Below are 15,128 nucleotides of genomic sequence, written 5' to 3' on the forward strand. Positions count from 1 at the left end.
ATATATATACATATATACATATATGTATATATATATATATATATATATATATCAATTTACATACCAACCACAGTTCCCCCTCCCACCCCTCCTTCTACTCACCAACCCTGCTTCCCTCCAACTCATCTCTCATCCACTCCTCAGAAAGGGTAAGGCCTCCTATGGGAGTCAACATAACCTGGCACATTAAGTTGAGGGAGGACCAAGCCTTTTTTTTTTTTGGTTTTTAAGAAGAATGGCATTAAGGTAGTTAATTGTGGACTGAACCAAGCACATAGGAGGCTGGAGTAGCCAAGCTAGCACCAAAAACAGTGACATTTAGTAAAAGGCACAGTTGGCGCCTAAAGCATGACAGCTGCGCCGAAAGTGTGAAAGCCAGAAAAAGGCACAAAATTCAAAAAACAGTGACATTGCATAGCCCATAAAAAATATTCCCAGCCAAGATGGTGCTGAAGGGAAGCAAGGGGGGTTGAGACCTAACTTATTTACAAAAAGGATGATTGGAGTTAAAGATGGGGTATGATGATTCAAAATACCTGGTGCCCTGGTGATCTCCATTAGGGGCTATCAGAGCTGAAGCTCATGCAGACATGATTGCTGATGTGATTGGTTATTTCTCCTTCTACTTCCTTTGAGATTTGTGGGGTTTTTGCTCTATAACTTGCATGCTGTAAGGAAATAAAGGAGTTCCTGCTTGACTGGACTCCCCGCTGCATCTGATTGTCTCTAGAACGTGGGGGCTGGGTGGCAAGCAGGGCACTTCCTCTCCTTAGCCAGGGCCAGTTACAGGCAGGTGGCTCAATTCTTTATGGGGGGCAAGGGAGTGTTCTGCAGAGGAACCCCACAGTTAATCACAACTGACACTATAGAAACTGAAAAACAGATTATGCAAAAAATAGAAACTTAATGAGTAAAATAATACTGCCTTAATGAGATAATGGTTATAAAACATCACACATGGAGCCAAATGCATAAATGAATTTGGTTCTCATACTTGAAAGTCTCCTTAGATGTGTTTAAAGATTTTTTTTTACACTGGCAAGGCATTTTAGGAGAGAGAAAGAACTTTTAAAGTAACAATAATGATAGACAAGTATTTAATGAGAAACACATACTTTAAAAGCGAACAATGTTGGAGCCAATCGTCTACTCTGTCTACCTGTTCTCTGCACAGCCTACCTTATTGTCTGAATGATTAAAGGTATTTTCCAGTAACTTAAATCATTTTAAAATGTTGTCATTATGTGTGTTCAGCTTCATTTGCTTGTGGCAATTATTGAGTGCCTACACTTATGTTAACATGTAATTTATACACGCTGTGTCACCTCTCCTAGTCAAAGTCAGTGTTGGAAAGACTTGACCAGTTTGCTTGTATCCGTGGAACTAGTAAAACGTGGACATAGGATCTGGCCCACTGTACAATGTACACAAAATGATCCACAAGCTCTTCTCTTTACAGTATCCCTGTTTTCCCAGCTTCCCTGCTTGACTATGTGTTTTTTAAACTTCAACTGTTATTATTCATGGAGTTATTTCTAGGGAGTTTTGGCATCCACTTTTTCTCTTTTTTAATAATTTATTGAAATTCACTGTATGCACCTTGCTTGAAGGTGTCAGATCCCCTGAAACTGTAGTTTTTCTCATTTCAAATCACCATATATTGGTCTTCTTATCATTATTGCTTTGCAAGTAAAATGAACTTTTGAATCAGTTTAAGGTGATGCAATCAACATGTTCTGAAACTAAAAGGATATTTATGGTGCAGTAGGGCTCCTCATATGCTCTTGGAAAATAAAGTTATTTTCATGAGTATTTTTCAGACATTCATTCTAAATAGTTTCTGTATATTAAAGGATTGGCTCTGAATTAACAGTATGAAGGAAGTATGTACTAATGATACCCCTGCTTCACATATGAATTTGTACAGAGCAAGAATGCTTCCTGCTTTTTCCAAGACAGTTCCAGTCTTTTATCCATAATGTTTTATCCTTTCGAGTAAAAGCTAACCAATGATAAATCCATCTATCTATTTCCTATATTCAGAGTATTTGCCAAAGACATACATTATTAGAAAATGTTATTATGATTTGCGCTGCCTTACGTTTGTTTGTGTCACGTATTGAGTGCCTACATGTCAGCAACGAGCATGATTGATTTTCAACCATTTTACCTTTTGCATGGAAAGTCAGTACTGTTCACGTTGGAAAAAGTCAGATTGGAAGAGCAGTGTGTTCACATTCATACAACTGGTAAAAACTGATACTGATATCTAACTCAGTTATATTGAATTGTAACACCATCCTTCTGAAAGCAACATAAATCTAATAAGAATGTGAGAAGAAAGAAGACTAAGAAAATGGGAAGATGATTATGACCAACCACAGCAAGGAGCAATGGAAATTATGCTTTTCATTATTGACTTCTCTTTTTTTGAGATATCACTAGATATGTGGATGGCTTATATAGCATCCTGCCTGTGCTGGAAAGTATCTATATGTTTGTTATTGTTGCTAATTCCTAGAGAGTTTTTGTAGGAACTCCCAGTGATTATAATACCATAGGGTGCAGATACCTCAGAAAGGAGCCAAACTCTGACTTATAGTTTCTGTAGACATGATCAAAATAGTGTTTGTGAAACACGAAAATGAGCTTTAATGGGGCTCAGTTATGCTGGAAGAATACTGGGAACTGCCAAGTTACTCGTTATGGAGCAGCCTTCCACAGATGCTTTTCTTTCTCCTCTCAGTGTATAGTTTGAAACTTAGTACTTTAGCACTAAATTATTAATGTGTTTTGGTGTCTTCAATTTTTAAAATGTTGACTCTTTGTTTGATTTAATTCTATTACACTAGACTTACTCTCCTAGACTTTTTTCCACATAATTTAAGATAGTAGAAAAAAATGTACCACCCTGAAAAGGTGGTTTTACCGTACTAAAAGCGCTTAAATTTCCGCAAGCTTTCATCCCTTGGTGCTTATATCCCTGCGTTTTCAGTCTTAGGCAAAAACCTCTAAGTTCTGCAGGGCCAAAACCCATTTTTCACATTCCATACAATCATTTGTTGTTAATAAAAAATTGCAAGGCCTTACATTCACTGTGACTCACCCTGTAACATGATAGAATAATACTATTTATAACTTTAAAATATAGAAAAAAATTAACTTTTAGGTTCTGTAAATACGTTATTATAGAAGAGAAACCACCACTTTTTCATGGTATGAAGATTTTCTAGCAAGCTGGTTTCTTGCTGTCTTGCTTTCATCTCACAGCTCTGTTCTCTGTATAGTTTAGGGAGGATGTAGTGAGTGTACCGTCCTACCTGGCAATCAACTGCTTTTTCTAGTTTGAGGAGAAATGCTAGGAAAGGAACTAAAATAACTGTAGCTTGACTTCCAAATATAAAGATGATGTCAAAAAATATATGTTCATATTTTCACAACATTCATAACATTTCTGACTTTCTACTAAAGGAGGGCCATAGGATTGATGATACGATTAAGAATATACAATTTCTGGGCACTTCTTTTTTACATTATCAAGTCTTAAAAGGCATTGGCAATTTCACAGAGACCCAATGGAATGTGTATTATTTTTAATAACAGAAAAAGGAAAAACATATTCATATAAGAGAAGGAGTAACCACGAGCTGGTCTTTCTTCTTCTTCTTTTTCCCCTAGAACCTTCTGTGAGACTAGCATTATTCAAAAAACACAAAAATGAAGGTCGTGTTACAAAGTCATCAAAGAGGTCACAGCTGAGGAGGGTCAGTTACTTTGAAGGTAAGGTTTAATGTAAGGCACAGAAAGATTAAAATGTTCTGTAAGGCTAGAAAAAAGGTGTTGGGGGCTGGAGAGATGGCTCAGTGGTTAAGAGCATTGCCTGCTCTTCCAAAGGTCCTGAGTTCAATTCCTGGCAACCACACGGTGGCTCGCAACCATCTGTAAAGAGGTCTAGTACCCTCTTCTGGCCTGCAGGCATACACACAGACAGAATATTGTATACATATAAATAAATAAAATAAATATTTAAAAATAAAGAAAAAAGGTGTTAAAACGTTTACAGCCCTCCTACGACCTAAAGTACACACATATATGTATGCATGTGTGTATTTGTGTAAAATAGCCTCAAAGAATTAAATATATTTATCAAAATAAAAACCCTATTTACAATGCTAATACAAATGAAAACCCTATTTTCATTTGTGTTTATCTAGATTTTATGTGCCTTTGATTGTTGTATAAATAACCATGTAATAATGTATCATCAGTTTTAATATTGATATAAATTCTTACTGAGTATAAATTATAATAGCTTGAATTAGTGAGACTGACCACATGATATTCTGATACACTTACGTTATGTCAAATTCTGTTAAACAGTACAAATTATACTTTGTTATATTGAAAGCTTTCTTAGTTACTTTTAGAATGAAGGTTTTCACATCCAGTTCACAGGTTTCCTTTCTGACTTCACCATACCAAAGAATTAAATTCTTGTATCATTAAACAGAACCATAATGTGACTTACCAGTTTCATACCTATTTGTAGTACTAAAATTTTATTATTTATGCTACCCATACTTCCTGATAGTTATTTATAACAGAGGGAAAAAGGCATGTACTTTTGAATGGAAAATAACTATTATCTTCTTATTTTTTGTGTAATAAATCTTAAAAAAGCATACATTATTGATAATGTGATCAAGAATGGGTTCATTGTGATTTGCATTTCATTATGATTTGAAAGTCACTAAGTTATTTTGAGGTAGAGTAACATATTCAAGTATGTATCACCAGAAGACATGACATCTAGAGTTTTCTTGGAAGTCTATAACAACAAGAAAATATTTAAAAAATACATTAACATGTGTGGAAGGTGATTGAGATTATTGCTTAAATAGTTTATGGCATGTATATATGTATATGGTATTATCCATTATATTGTTTTAATGTTTGCAATTTTTCATGGTAAGACAATTTCAAAATTTAGTGTCCATTGAGGGTGGTCCTGGAGAGATGACTCATTGGTTAACAGCAGAGGCTACTCTTTAGTAGGACTTGGATTCAAATCCAGCATCTACTTGGAGACTCCAGTTCTAGAGTATACACAACACCTTCTAGCCTCCTCAGACGCAAGGTACACACCAGGTACACAGACCACGTGCAAGCAAAAATATCCATACACATAAAATTAAAAATAAAAACCTCGATACTTTAGGAAATACTGCAATAGAATTAAATTAGATTTCCAAAATTAAAACAAGCCTGGGCTTTCAAACAGCATTCTATTTCCTGCTATTATGTTAGCTAGCAGTTCACCCTTTTCATAAGTAATAATAACAGTTGTGGTAAGATTAGCATCAATTCCATCGATAACTTTCTCCTGTTAAATAAAGACATCCTTACTACAGAAAGTAAGTACCTAGAAGAAAGAGACATTTAATTTAGATGACTTGAACATTCAGAAAGAGCTGTATCCTAAAATGTTCCAGTGTATTCCCAGTTCCTACCCATGAGAGTGCATGTGAAGAGCGTGTTTGGTTTGGTTTTGTTTTTTAACTATGAACCAATACAAAATAGGCTAAGAAAAGTTCACAGTAGGGACAGAAGACGTTCTATAGAGCACGGGGTTTGCACATAAGTTTTATCTGCATAATTGTATTTGCTTTTTTTCTTTCATGCAAAATGTGTTTGTTTTGGTGTTTTAAGTTTTGTTTTACAGTCCTCCTAAATATATGGAACTTCCTTTTTTATACTGAATGAGTATTATGTACTCATTATAGTAGTACATAATAGATAGATAGTAGTACATAGTAGATAGATAGATAGATAGATAGATAGATAGATAGATAGATAGATAAATTTCCCAAATTGTGGGTATTAGTTATTGTGGTTATTCTAAGGTTTTGACTTTAAGGAATGGGCTTTGACAATAATGGTTCTACATGAGAAAAATTTCCAATCAATATGCTAGCATTTGTCTCTTTAAAAAGATGTATTAAAGATAAAATGCTAGCTAGTGTCAAGCCCAGTCTTTAGAATCAAATGCCTTAGGAGCACATTCTCTTTGGAGGGATACCTGACTCAGCTAGATATAGGGAGGAAGGCCTTGGTCTTACCTCGAAGTGAAGTGTCAGACTTTGTTGACGCCCCATGGGAATACTTACCCTTTCTTAGGTGTGGATGGAGGCATGGGGTGTAGGGAAAGGTAGGGTGGGAGGAGGAGAGGGAGTGGGTATAAGGATAGTTATGTAAAATGAGAAAAGATTATATTTAAAAAGTTCTTAATTAAAAAAGGGGGGAAAGGTTAAAATTTCATGCTGTCTCATATGCTTCTCTGAACTCAACCTGCAACTAGACATATGTTTGCTGATGCAGAGGAAAGCTTAATTGAGCAGGCTGACCTGCTGAGCTGCCAGTGATTGGTGCATTTTGAAACCAAGTCTTTTTTGAGATACAACTTGTATGTTATATGGAATATTTTAAGACAATTCAATTAATCTTACTGTTGCATAGCCAGCATTAACTTTTAGGTTTAGAACATTAAAACTTACTTTCCCTTAAGAAAAAAAATGAAATAAAATTAATAGTCAGATTCTGAATTCCCCATGAGGAAAATCAAAATTAAATTTGCTATAGGTTTTAGATTAAATAATTCCATGTGGAATAATATCTCATGACTATGGTATGCCAGCATTGTTTTTTAAATTTTCTTATTATCCTCAAATTAGATCATAGTATTATTTGAATATTTATTCTAAAATTCTAATTTATTTTATAGTAACATTGTAGGAGTAATGGAAAACCATTCTTTTTCAATTTTTCAGTCATGACCATGTGAAATGTCATGAGTCTTGCAAATTGTATTAAATGCTTTGTTTCAGATATCAATAGACAAATGATGATATCCACATGCGAGATGTGGTTACACCTGAGGAATATTTGATATGGAATTAATTATATTAAAGAGCATGATGTAAAAATCTTAGCATTCATCAGTCCATTTTTATAAAATACCTGTTTATATCAATTGCCACATTCGTGAAATGAAGAAAATGACTTTTCGTTAAACCTAGTCAAGGCTAGGCTTTGATCACGTCTGTATACAGGTTACCCAGAAGTATGCCACGTGTCAGATATTATTTGATTCTTCCTCCAGGACTGAGGGCCTAAAAATTATATATATCTATTACAGGTTTGCTTGCTTGTTTGATTGTTAGGTACCTCTCTTCATTTACCACTGCTATCACATACAATACTCACTTGGGTTTAAATATCTAATCTTTCCTTGAAAGTCAAAACTCTATATTCCCTTGAAAGGCTCTGATGAGTTAAGAATCCTGAAGTCACCCTTCAATGTTTGCTACTGTCCTAAGAGGAAGCAGAGTTGCCGTGTTCTAAGTGTGCATGCCACAAGTTGTCTAACACAGCTTAATTCTTTAAAAACAAATAGCTGTTTCAACTTTCTGCTTTAATTATGTTCCATAAATAAATAGTAAATCAAAGCAAGTAAATTTAAATGTTTATAGTATGGCATTCATGAAACCTCTTTACAACGAGATTTACAGGTTCAAACAGTATAAAGCGATATATGAATGATCATGTCACTATCCTGGATAGTCCCTGCTGTAAGTTATTTTAGTCTTTTTAATGTTCATTGATAAATCATGATTATATAAAATTATAAGGAACAATATGAACTTTTGAATATGTATACCACATGGCATGATTAAATTTAGCTATTCAGTCTGTATATTACTTCAACTACTTATAATTTCTATGGTGAAATATTTAAATTATTCCATTAACTATTCTGAAGTAAACAATGCGTCATTATCTTCTCTATTACCTTTGATGTATGTTGGGACTCAACACCTGCTTTTCCTGCCTAGGTCCTAATCAGCAATTTCTCATTCCTTCACTCTCCCTACCTTGACTTTTGGTACCTGTTTTTCTACTCTCTATGTTCATTAGTTCAATATGACTAGATTCCACTTAGAGATACATGATATGTCTTTTGTGCTTTCTATGTCGCTTACAGTAATGTCCTTTGATTCCATTCATGTTGTCACAATAATCTGATTTCCTTCACCTTTTTTTTTGTTTTTGTTTTTCAAAGCAGGGTTTCTCTGTGTAGCTTTGGGGCCTGTCCTGGAACTAGCTATTGTAGACCAGGATGACCTCAAACTCACAGAGATCCACCTGCCTCTGCCTTTCTTGTGCTGGGATTAAATGTGTGCATGCATCACCACTGCCCAACATCCTTCACCCTTCTTAAGACTGAATAATATTTCTTTGTATATGTATACGATATTTTCTTTACCCACTCATGTTTTACTAGACTTCGCAGGTATTGATATATTTAGGTGACTATGTTTAATGCAATAAACAGGGACTTCCAGAGATGTGTCTAGCATTCTGTCTTCATTACTATTAGATAATTATCCAGTGGTGAGATTGATAGATCAAATGATACTTTGACATTGCTTGGTCAAATGATACTTCTATATGCAATTTTCTGAGAAATTTCCATCATGCTTTAATTAATAGCTTGTGCTATTTTATATTCCTCTTACCACATATATTTGTTCATTTTTCTCTACATGATGGCCTTTTACCTTTTATGTTTATAATAAAATCCATCTTGCAAAAGTATACAATATTTCATTATGGTTTTCATTGTACTTATGTTAGTGATTCTGAACATTTTCTCATATACAGTTTGGTCGTTTGTATGTCCTTTTTTATAGATGGATGGATGGATAAGTAGATAGATGATAAACTGATAGACAGACAGAAAAATGATAGACAGATAGATAGATAATAAATAGAGGATGCATAGATAGACAGATGATAGAAAAAATATGATATGTATTTTAAACTTCTTCCTGCGTCATTGTTTTTCAGTTCCCGCCATTTGTTTTAAAGTGGTTTCATTTCAATTTTTTTGAAAAAAATATCCATTCCATATTGCATATTCTTGGGACTTATGTGTGGAAATGAGGCTAACCATGAATGTGTGAGTTTACTTCTAAGTTTTATGACCCACTTCATTTGCTCATGTGTCTGTCTCCATGCCAGCATTATGCTGTTTTGATGACAATCATTTTCTAATAAATTTTGAAATCAGGGAATTGGATACCTCAAGCTTTGCTCTCTAAACTCATGATAGTCTTAGCTCTTTTGTGGGCCCATGCAAATTTAATGATTTTTTTTTCCATTTATGTGAAAAATAACATTGACTTTTGATACAATTGCATTGAAGTTTTACAAAAGTCTTGCAGGAAGATGTTGGCAAGAAAAAGTTTTCAGCCCTTTTGTGTTTGTAAACTTGTATATAAGGATTTTATTGTTGTTGCTTTTGTAAGTAACTTGTTGATTTGATTTCATTTTTAAGCTTTCATAAATACCTTTTATACATATGTGGGAACACTACTCACTTTTTGTATTTTGGTGCACTACTGAATTTATTGATCAAACATATTAGGATTTTTGTGGGAAAAGAGTAGGTAAGACTATGATGTCAACAAATACAGTTACTTTTTACACATTAGAATGCCTTGTCTATTTTTGTCCTAACCAATTCCTCTTCACAGAGCCACTAGGACCCTGTAGTCGGAATAGACATCGGTATCATTTGTTCATAACAACTTGTATTTGAACTTTATTAGCTATTGTCTGTGTTTTCTTCAGGGGGCTAACTTCTGCTAATTTACTATTTTGTGTTTCATTCGGAATATTTTTTTATTTTTAAGGTTTATGTTTTTACTAGTTTTTAAATTGTGTGTGTGTGCGTGTGTGTGTACATGTGTGTATTCGTGTGTGTGCATGCATTTGTGCAAGCATGTGTACACGTTCTTGTGTGTATGTGTGTGTATATGTGTGTGTGCAGGTGCTCACAGAGCTAAGGGTAAAGTGTTTCATCCTGAAGATGGAGTAAGAGGCACTTATGAGCCATTCAGTAATGGTACTTGAAACTGAACTCTAATCCTTTGAGAGATATGCTTAATCATAGAGTCATTAATTAGTATTCATAAAATTGATTGGAATTATACATAGTTTGGTGAGCGCTAACAGTATGACCTGAGATCCCGTTTGCAAAGGACATAAGTACACATCATACTTACATAGTAAGTGGTCCAAAACTGAAATTATCGGCAACATTAATTGATTCTAAATTAATGGCTTTTTAATGCTTAAAATCTGCATTTCTTATTAAAACTCCGAGTTTCCTCTCTTCAGAGACTCTGATACATGTCTAATAACTGTGAGAAATGATTTAGAGAATTTGAGAAGTGACTTGTCCAAAGTCATATCAAGAGTAAAAACCTATAAGGGAGCTGATTTCTTCATAAAGCCAAATCTAGGAGAATCAAAACATAATGTATGCTTTGAAGAACAAGATTTCAAGGTATACACTTCAGAATTAAATTACTGATAAAAATAAAAACTAATATATTAGGTAATGCAAAACTCTAGGAGATTAATGATGTATTTCATTTTAATTCTTGTATCCTTGTTGGCACCAAAATAAAAGAAGAATTAATTTTTTCATCATTGCAATTAATATTTGATGTTTATCCTATAATTAGCTACTAATATTGACATTGTGATAATGCTACATTTTTGAGAACCAAATCTATTTGTCTTTGGATTCATGTTAATCAGTGGCAATATTTTGATTCACATCTGTTCATTTTTTGGATCCTCAGGAAGCTTCACACACAGTCCTAAAGTAAACAATGTATTTTTACTTCATTTCTACTTATTTTATATAAACGACATTCTTTCCCTACCTTCATCTACTGAGCTTCTAAATTTGCTACTTCTAAAGTAAAAGAAAATTTATAATTTTAGTATTAGCCAGGGGGAAGAAATAAAGCTGGAAAAACTGGGTCTAGCCTGACAACTTTCTCAGGGAGAGAGTTTTAAGTCTCCGTTCGTCATTCCCTGGAATGATTTTACTTGATTTTAAAGTCAAGTTTTCTTACATCGCAGCATGGTGCTGTCATCACAAACATGAATCCTATTTGTCCTCTTATAAAATGGAAGATTTACAGATACCATATGTTCCTGTATGCCATAAATGCTTAAATATTTTGTATTAACTTTTCAAGTAATGAAGACATTTGAAAAACTTTAATTTCTATAATTTTAACTTCAGAGCATCCTAATCAAACCATCGTCTTTTGTGGTATTTTTTGCTTTATGATTACAAGCATTTTCTTCTTCTTTCTCCGTTTTAATGACAGATTGGAGCACAAAATCATATTGTGCAGATTGTTTTAGAGTAGGTTTTGTGTTTCTGTAGCTGTATATAAAATACTTGCTAATAGTGTTCAGTGTTTATATATTAAGAGTTAACAGAGTTTTGCTAACATTTATATTGACTAGCATTTAGCCACAGGGAATGTGGAAACAGTGAGAACCTGAAAGCATCCTGCTAAGAGATGTCTGTAGTCTTGTTTTTGCGGAGTAAAATACATTATTAATCAGACTAGACATGGCTACAAAGATTTAGAAAATATATTTTGTCAGTAGCTTGGTTTCCTATAATTGCTATAATTTGAATTACTGTATTCTTACCACATTGTGAATATCTTATATCATCTCTAGTATTCAATGATGTTAGTTGTTGAGCTCAAGGCCTTAGAGCCATGAAGACACATGTACCATTGGGTGGGTTTGACCTGACTCCCGATGTGTATAAAAGACAAGAATTGTGTTCACATGCAACATGACATGACAATACTAAATGTATGCCTTTAAAGAAAATAATTTTTAAATTTTTGGTGAGAAAATAAAATCTGTCATCATAAAAAGTCTGAAGTTTTGGAGCCCATTCCCTATGAATGGATATCTCGCTCAGTCTACATACAAGGAGTGCCTTGATCCTGCCTCTAGTGATTTGACATACTTTGTTGACTCCCCATGGGAGGCCTTAATCTCTCTGAGGAGTGGATGGGAAGGAGGCAAGGGAAGAAGGGGGGAGTGGAAGGAGGGGCAGGAGAGGAAACTGATATTGATATGTAAAATTTAAAAAAAATGTTAAATAATAAAATAAAGCTAGGCAGTAGTGGCACACACCTTTAATCCCAGGACTCAGGAGGCAGAGGCAGACAGATCTCTGTGAGTTCAAGGCCAGCCTAGTCTACAAGAACTAGTTCCAGGACATCCAGGGCTGTTAAACAGAGAAATTCTGACTCAAATACCAGATAGATAGATAGATAGATAGATAGATAGATAGATAGATAGATAGATAGATAGATAGAGATAGATAGATAGATAACAAGGTCTATTGCATCCAGTTCCTGGCAAGTATTACCTTCTTGAAAAGGAAAGAAAGAAGAGGGGCAGTATGGGAAGGAGAAATGAAAATGGGGCCGGGAGAACGGGAACAGAAATGAGAGGAGACGAGAGGAAAGGAGTAAATGATCATTTTGACCCATTGGCTCAGGAATCTGCATGCTTGTTTTTCAACTTGTGGTGCTGTTTGGGGAGGTTGTGGAATATTCGGGAGGTGGATTCTTGCTGGAGCATGTCATAGAGAGTGGACTTTGAGTGGACCTAATAGTATTATTCTGCTAAATAGACTCCTATATTCTTATCCTTATACTCACTTGTATATTCATGTTTCACCTAATTAGAGAAGCTTCTCCTTTGTTTTGTTTTCAGTTAAAATATAATTGCATCACTTGTTCCTTTCCCTTTTCCTTCATCCAACACATCCATATTACCCCTTTTAACCCCACCATTTCTGTTTCACTCTCTCTCAGGTTTATGACTTCTTTTTGTTTTTCTGTGCTTATTTTTTATACATACACATATATGTATATATATATATGTGTGTGTATTTTATATATATGTATAATATATATATTACAATTATATTTATCAGAGAAGCTTCTTTTGCAGTGGGTAGTAATACAGAGAAGCAAAAGTAGCCAACATCCAGAAAATAGGAGACTGTGGAGTTCTCAGTTCTAAATGGAATAAACAACCCCTCATTCTAAGGCACTGGGATCATCATGTAAGAAAACCCCCAAAGATAAAAGTTTTGCAAAATAATTAGGATAGAATGTTATAAGACAAACTAAACACAGATTGCTGGTAATGGAGATAGTTCTTTGGCAGAAGAGAAACACATGATAGGGAGTATCATATATAATAAATATTTAAATGTATGAAAATAAAACTATGTAGTATTCTATGGAAGAAGTGTAAGGAAAACCAAATGTGAATGAAGGCAGATATCACAAAATAACCCCACACCAGTTCAGAATTATGAATAATAAAGGGTTATTTATTTAAGGTAAACTTACAGATCACTGTCCTGGACAACAGTCCTCTGTGCAAGCAGGAACAGAGTCTAGCAACTGGAAGTAAGAGCCAGAAGCAAGAGAGATAAGCACATACTTTTCAGCTGCATTTACAGTATAAGAGACCACACCCAAGTGGGCTGGTATCTTAAATACTTTTGACTGAAGGAGCCGAATACAGGATTAAGGAAGAAACAATCATTTGAGCAGAATTTGATGTAGGAGAAGGCAAGACTTGAGCAGAATTTAAAGATTAGGCTCAAGTAGGAGGAAAAACAAAAATTGAGTAATCCGAATAAAGACATGGACATATTAAAAGACCTTAAAAGTGGATGTTGTTGAGGTCATTCAAAAAAACAAAATAAGCTGATATGAGACAGGAGAAAGCTTGGCATACAACTAGATACCATGGCAGGGGCAAGGCAGTGGTAGCCCAAACTTTGTAGTCTACCTTGAGAATTTGGCTTACTATACTCCAAAACCAAAAGGCATTATAAGACTTTAAGCAGAAGATGAGATACTCAAGTTTATAATTAAAGATGTGGTATGAGGATATATTGTAAGAAAAATGCAAGAAGGTACGTGGTAAAATCAGTTAGAAGGTAATGGCAGTTGGAGATGTTACCCTAGAACTGATGAGAAAGAGGAGGACATGGAGATGGGGCAGGTCTGTTCACTTTGCATATACATTTGGAGAAAAATTGCTATGTCACCCTCAGTACATGTATGATATAAGGTCATCACTTATCATCATATGTAATAAACAGTAAGGCCTGAAGTCATTACATGTATTACATTATAGTTCCAATTTTTTCTATAACTTTACTTGCTCCTCACTTAGTAAACAATGCCTCATTTTTTTGGTCCCTATCTGGCAATAAATGATCTTTCCTTTCCATGCTTAAAATTTTGCCTTTGCTTTACACTTTTAAGATTTACAGTACTGTAACAAAATATCTAAAACTGGCCGGTGGGGGGGGGGGCAGGCCTTTTAACCCCAGCACTTTGGAGGCAGAGGCAGGCAAAACTCAATGAGTTCATGGGCAGCCTGGTCTACAAAGCAAGTTACAGGTTTGCCAGGACTGTTACTGAAACCCTGTCTCAAAAAACAAAACAAACAATCTAAAATTAGGGACTTACAAAGTAAAAGTGTTGGAGATTGAAAGTCTGATGTGTTCTCAACTTTTCAACTTCCACTGAGATCCTTCTGACAAATGTTACCATGGTATCATGGGAGGTATGTGAAGACAGAGGAAATCAAGTCAGAAATGACCGATCCTACTTTTTTTGTAACTTCCAAGTCTTGTAGAAAGTAGTTGATTCTGAAGGAAATCGTTAATACTTTCATATATTGTTCCCAAAGACAGCATCTCTATGACGTCCAACTTCATTCTGCATCCATTCATAAAGATTCCAGCCCCGGTTATGTTGTGATACTGGGACCTGACTCTCAAAAGGTGATTTCATGGGTGACAACCCACATACAATATCATGAGGAACAAACCTTGTGTATAAAGATTCTATGTGGGAATCCTTATAAACAGGTGATTCTCTCCCAGAACTGTGGCCATAGGTACCATAACTAAGCCTCTCATATTCATCCTTTCCACTTTAACATTTTATACATATTTTCAAGCCTGACATATTCACTGTGACGTGCCTTTCTGTACTCTACACCTGCTTGATCCTTTGTATTACATCTTTGTTAAAAGTATCATTAAATCATTTATTTGCTTTTTCTTGAAAAATTAAATCATTCATTTTTTAAGTTTTTTTATTTTTATTTTTTATTGAGAAAAGGAAAAAAAA

At 34.6% G+C, this 15,128-nt stretch overlaps 1 protein-coding gene across 1 annotated transcript in view; it reads left to right on the top strand.

The window, feature by feature from the left end:
- Positions 1-15,128, top strand: part of Lrriq1 (leucine rich repeats and IQ motif containing 1) — a 134,114-nt gene that overhangs the window by 71,453 nt on the left and 47,533 nt on the right. Inside the window, exon 24 of the mRNA XM_026784625.1 lies at positions 3,679-3,780. Coding sequence (XP_026640426.1) covers positions 3,679-3,780 — 102 coding nt within the window. The remainder of the gene's footprint in view (positions 1-3,678; positions 3,781-15,128) is intronic.

The sequence above is a fragment of the Microtus ochrogaster genome, chromosome 24 (assembly GCF_000317375.1).
Source record: "Microtus ochrogaster isolate Prairie Vole_2 chromosome 24, MicOch1.0, whole genome shotgun sequence".
Classification (NCBI taxonomy): domain Eukaryota; kingdom Metazoa; phylum Chordata; class Mammalia; order Rodentia; family Cricetidae; genus Microtus; species Microtus ochrogaster.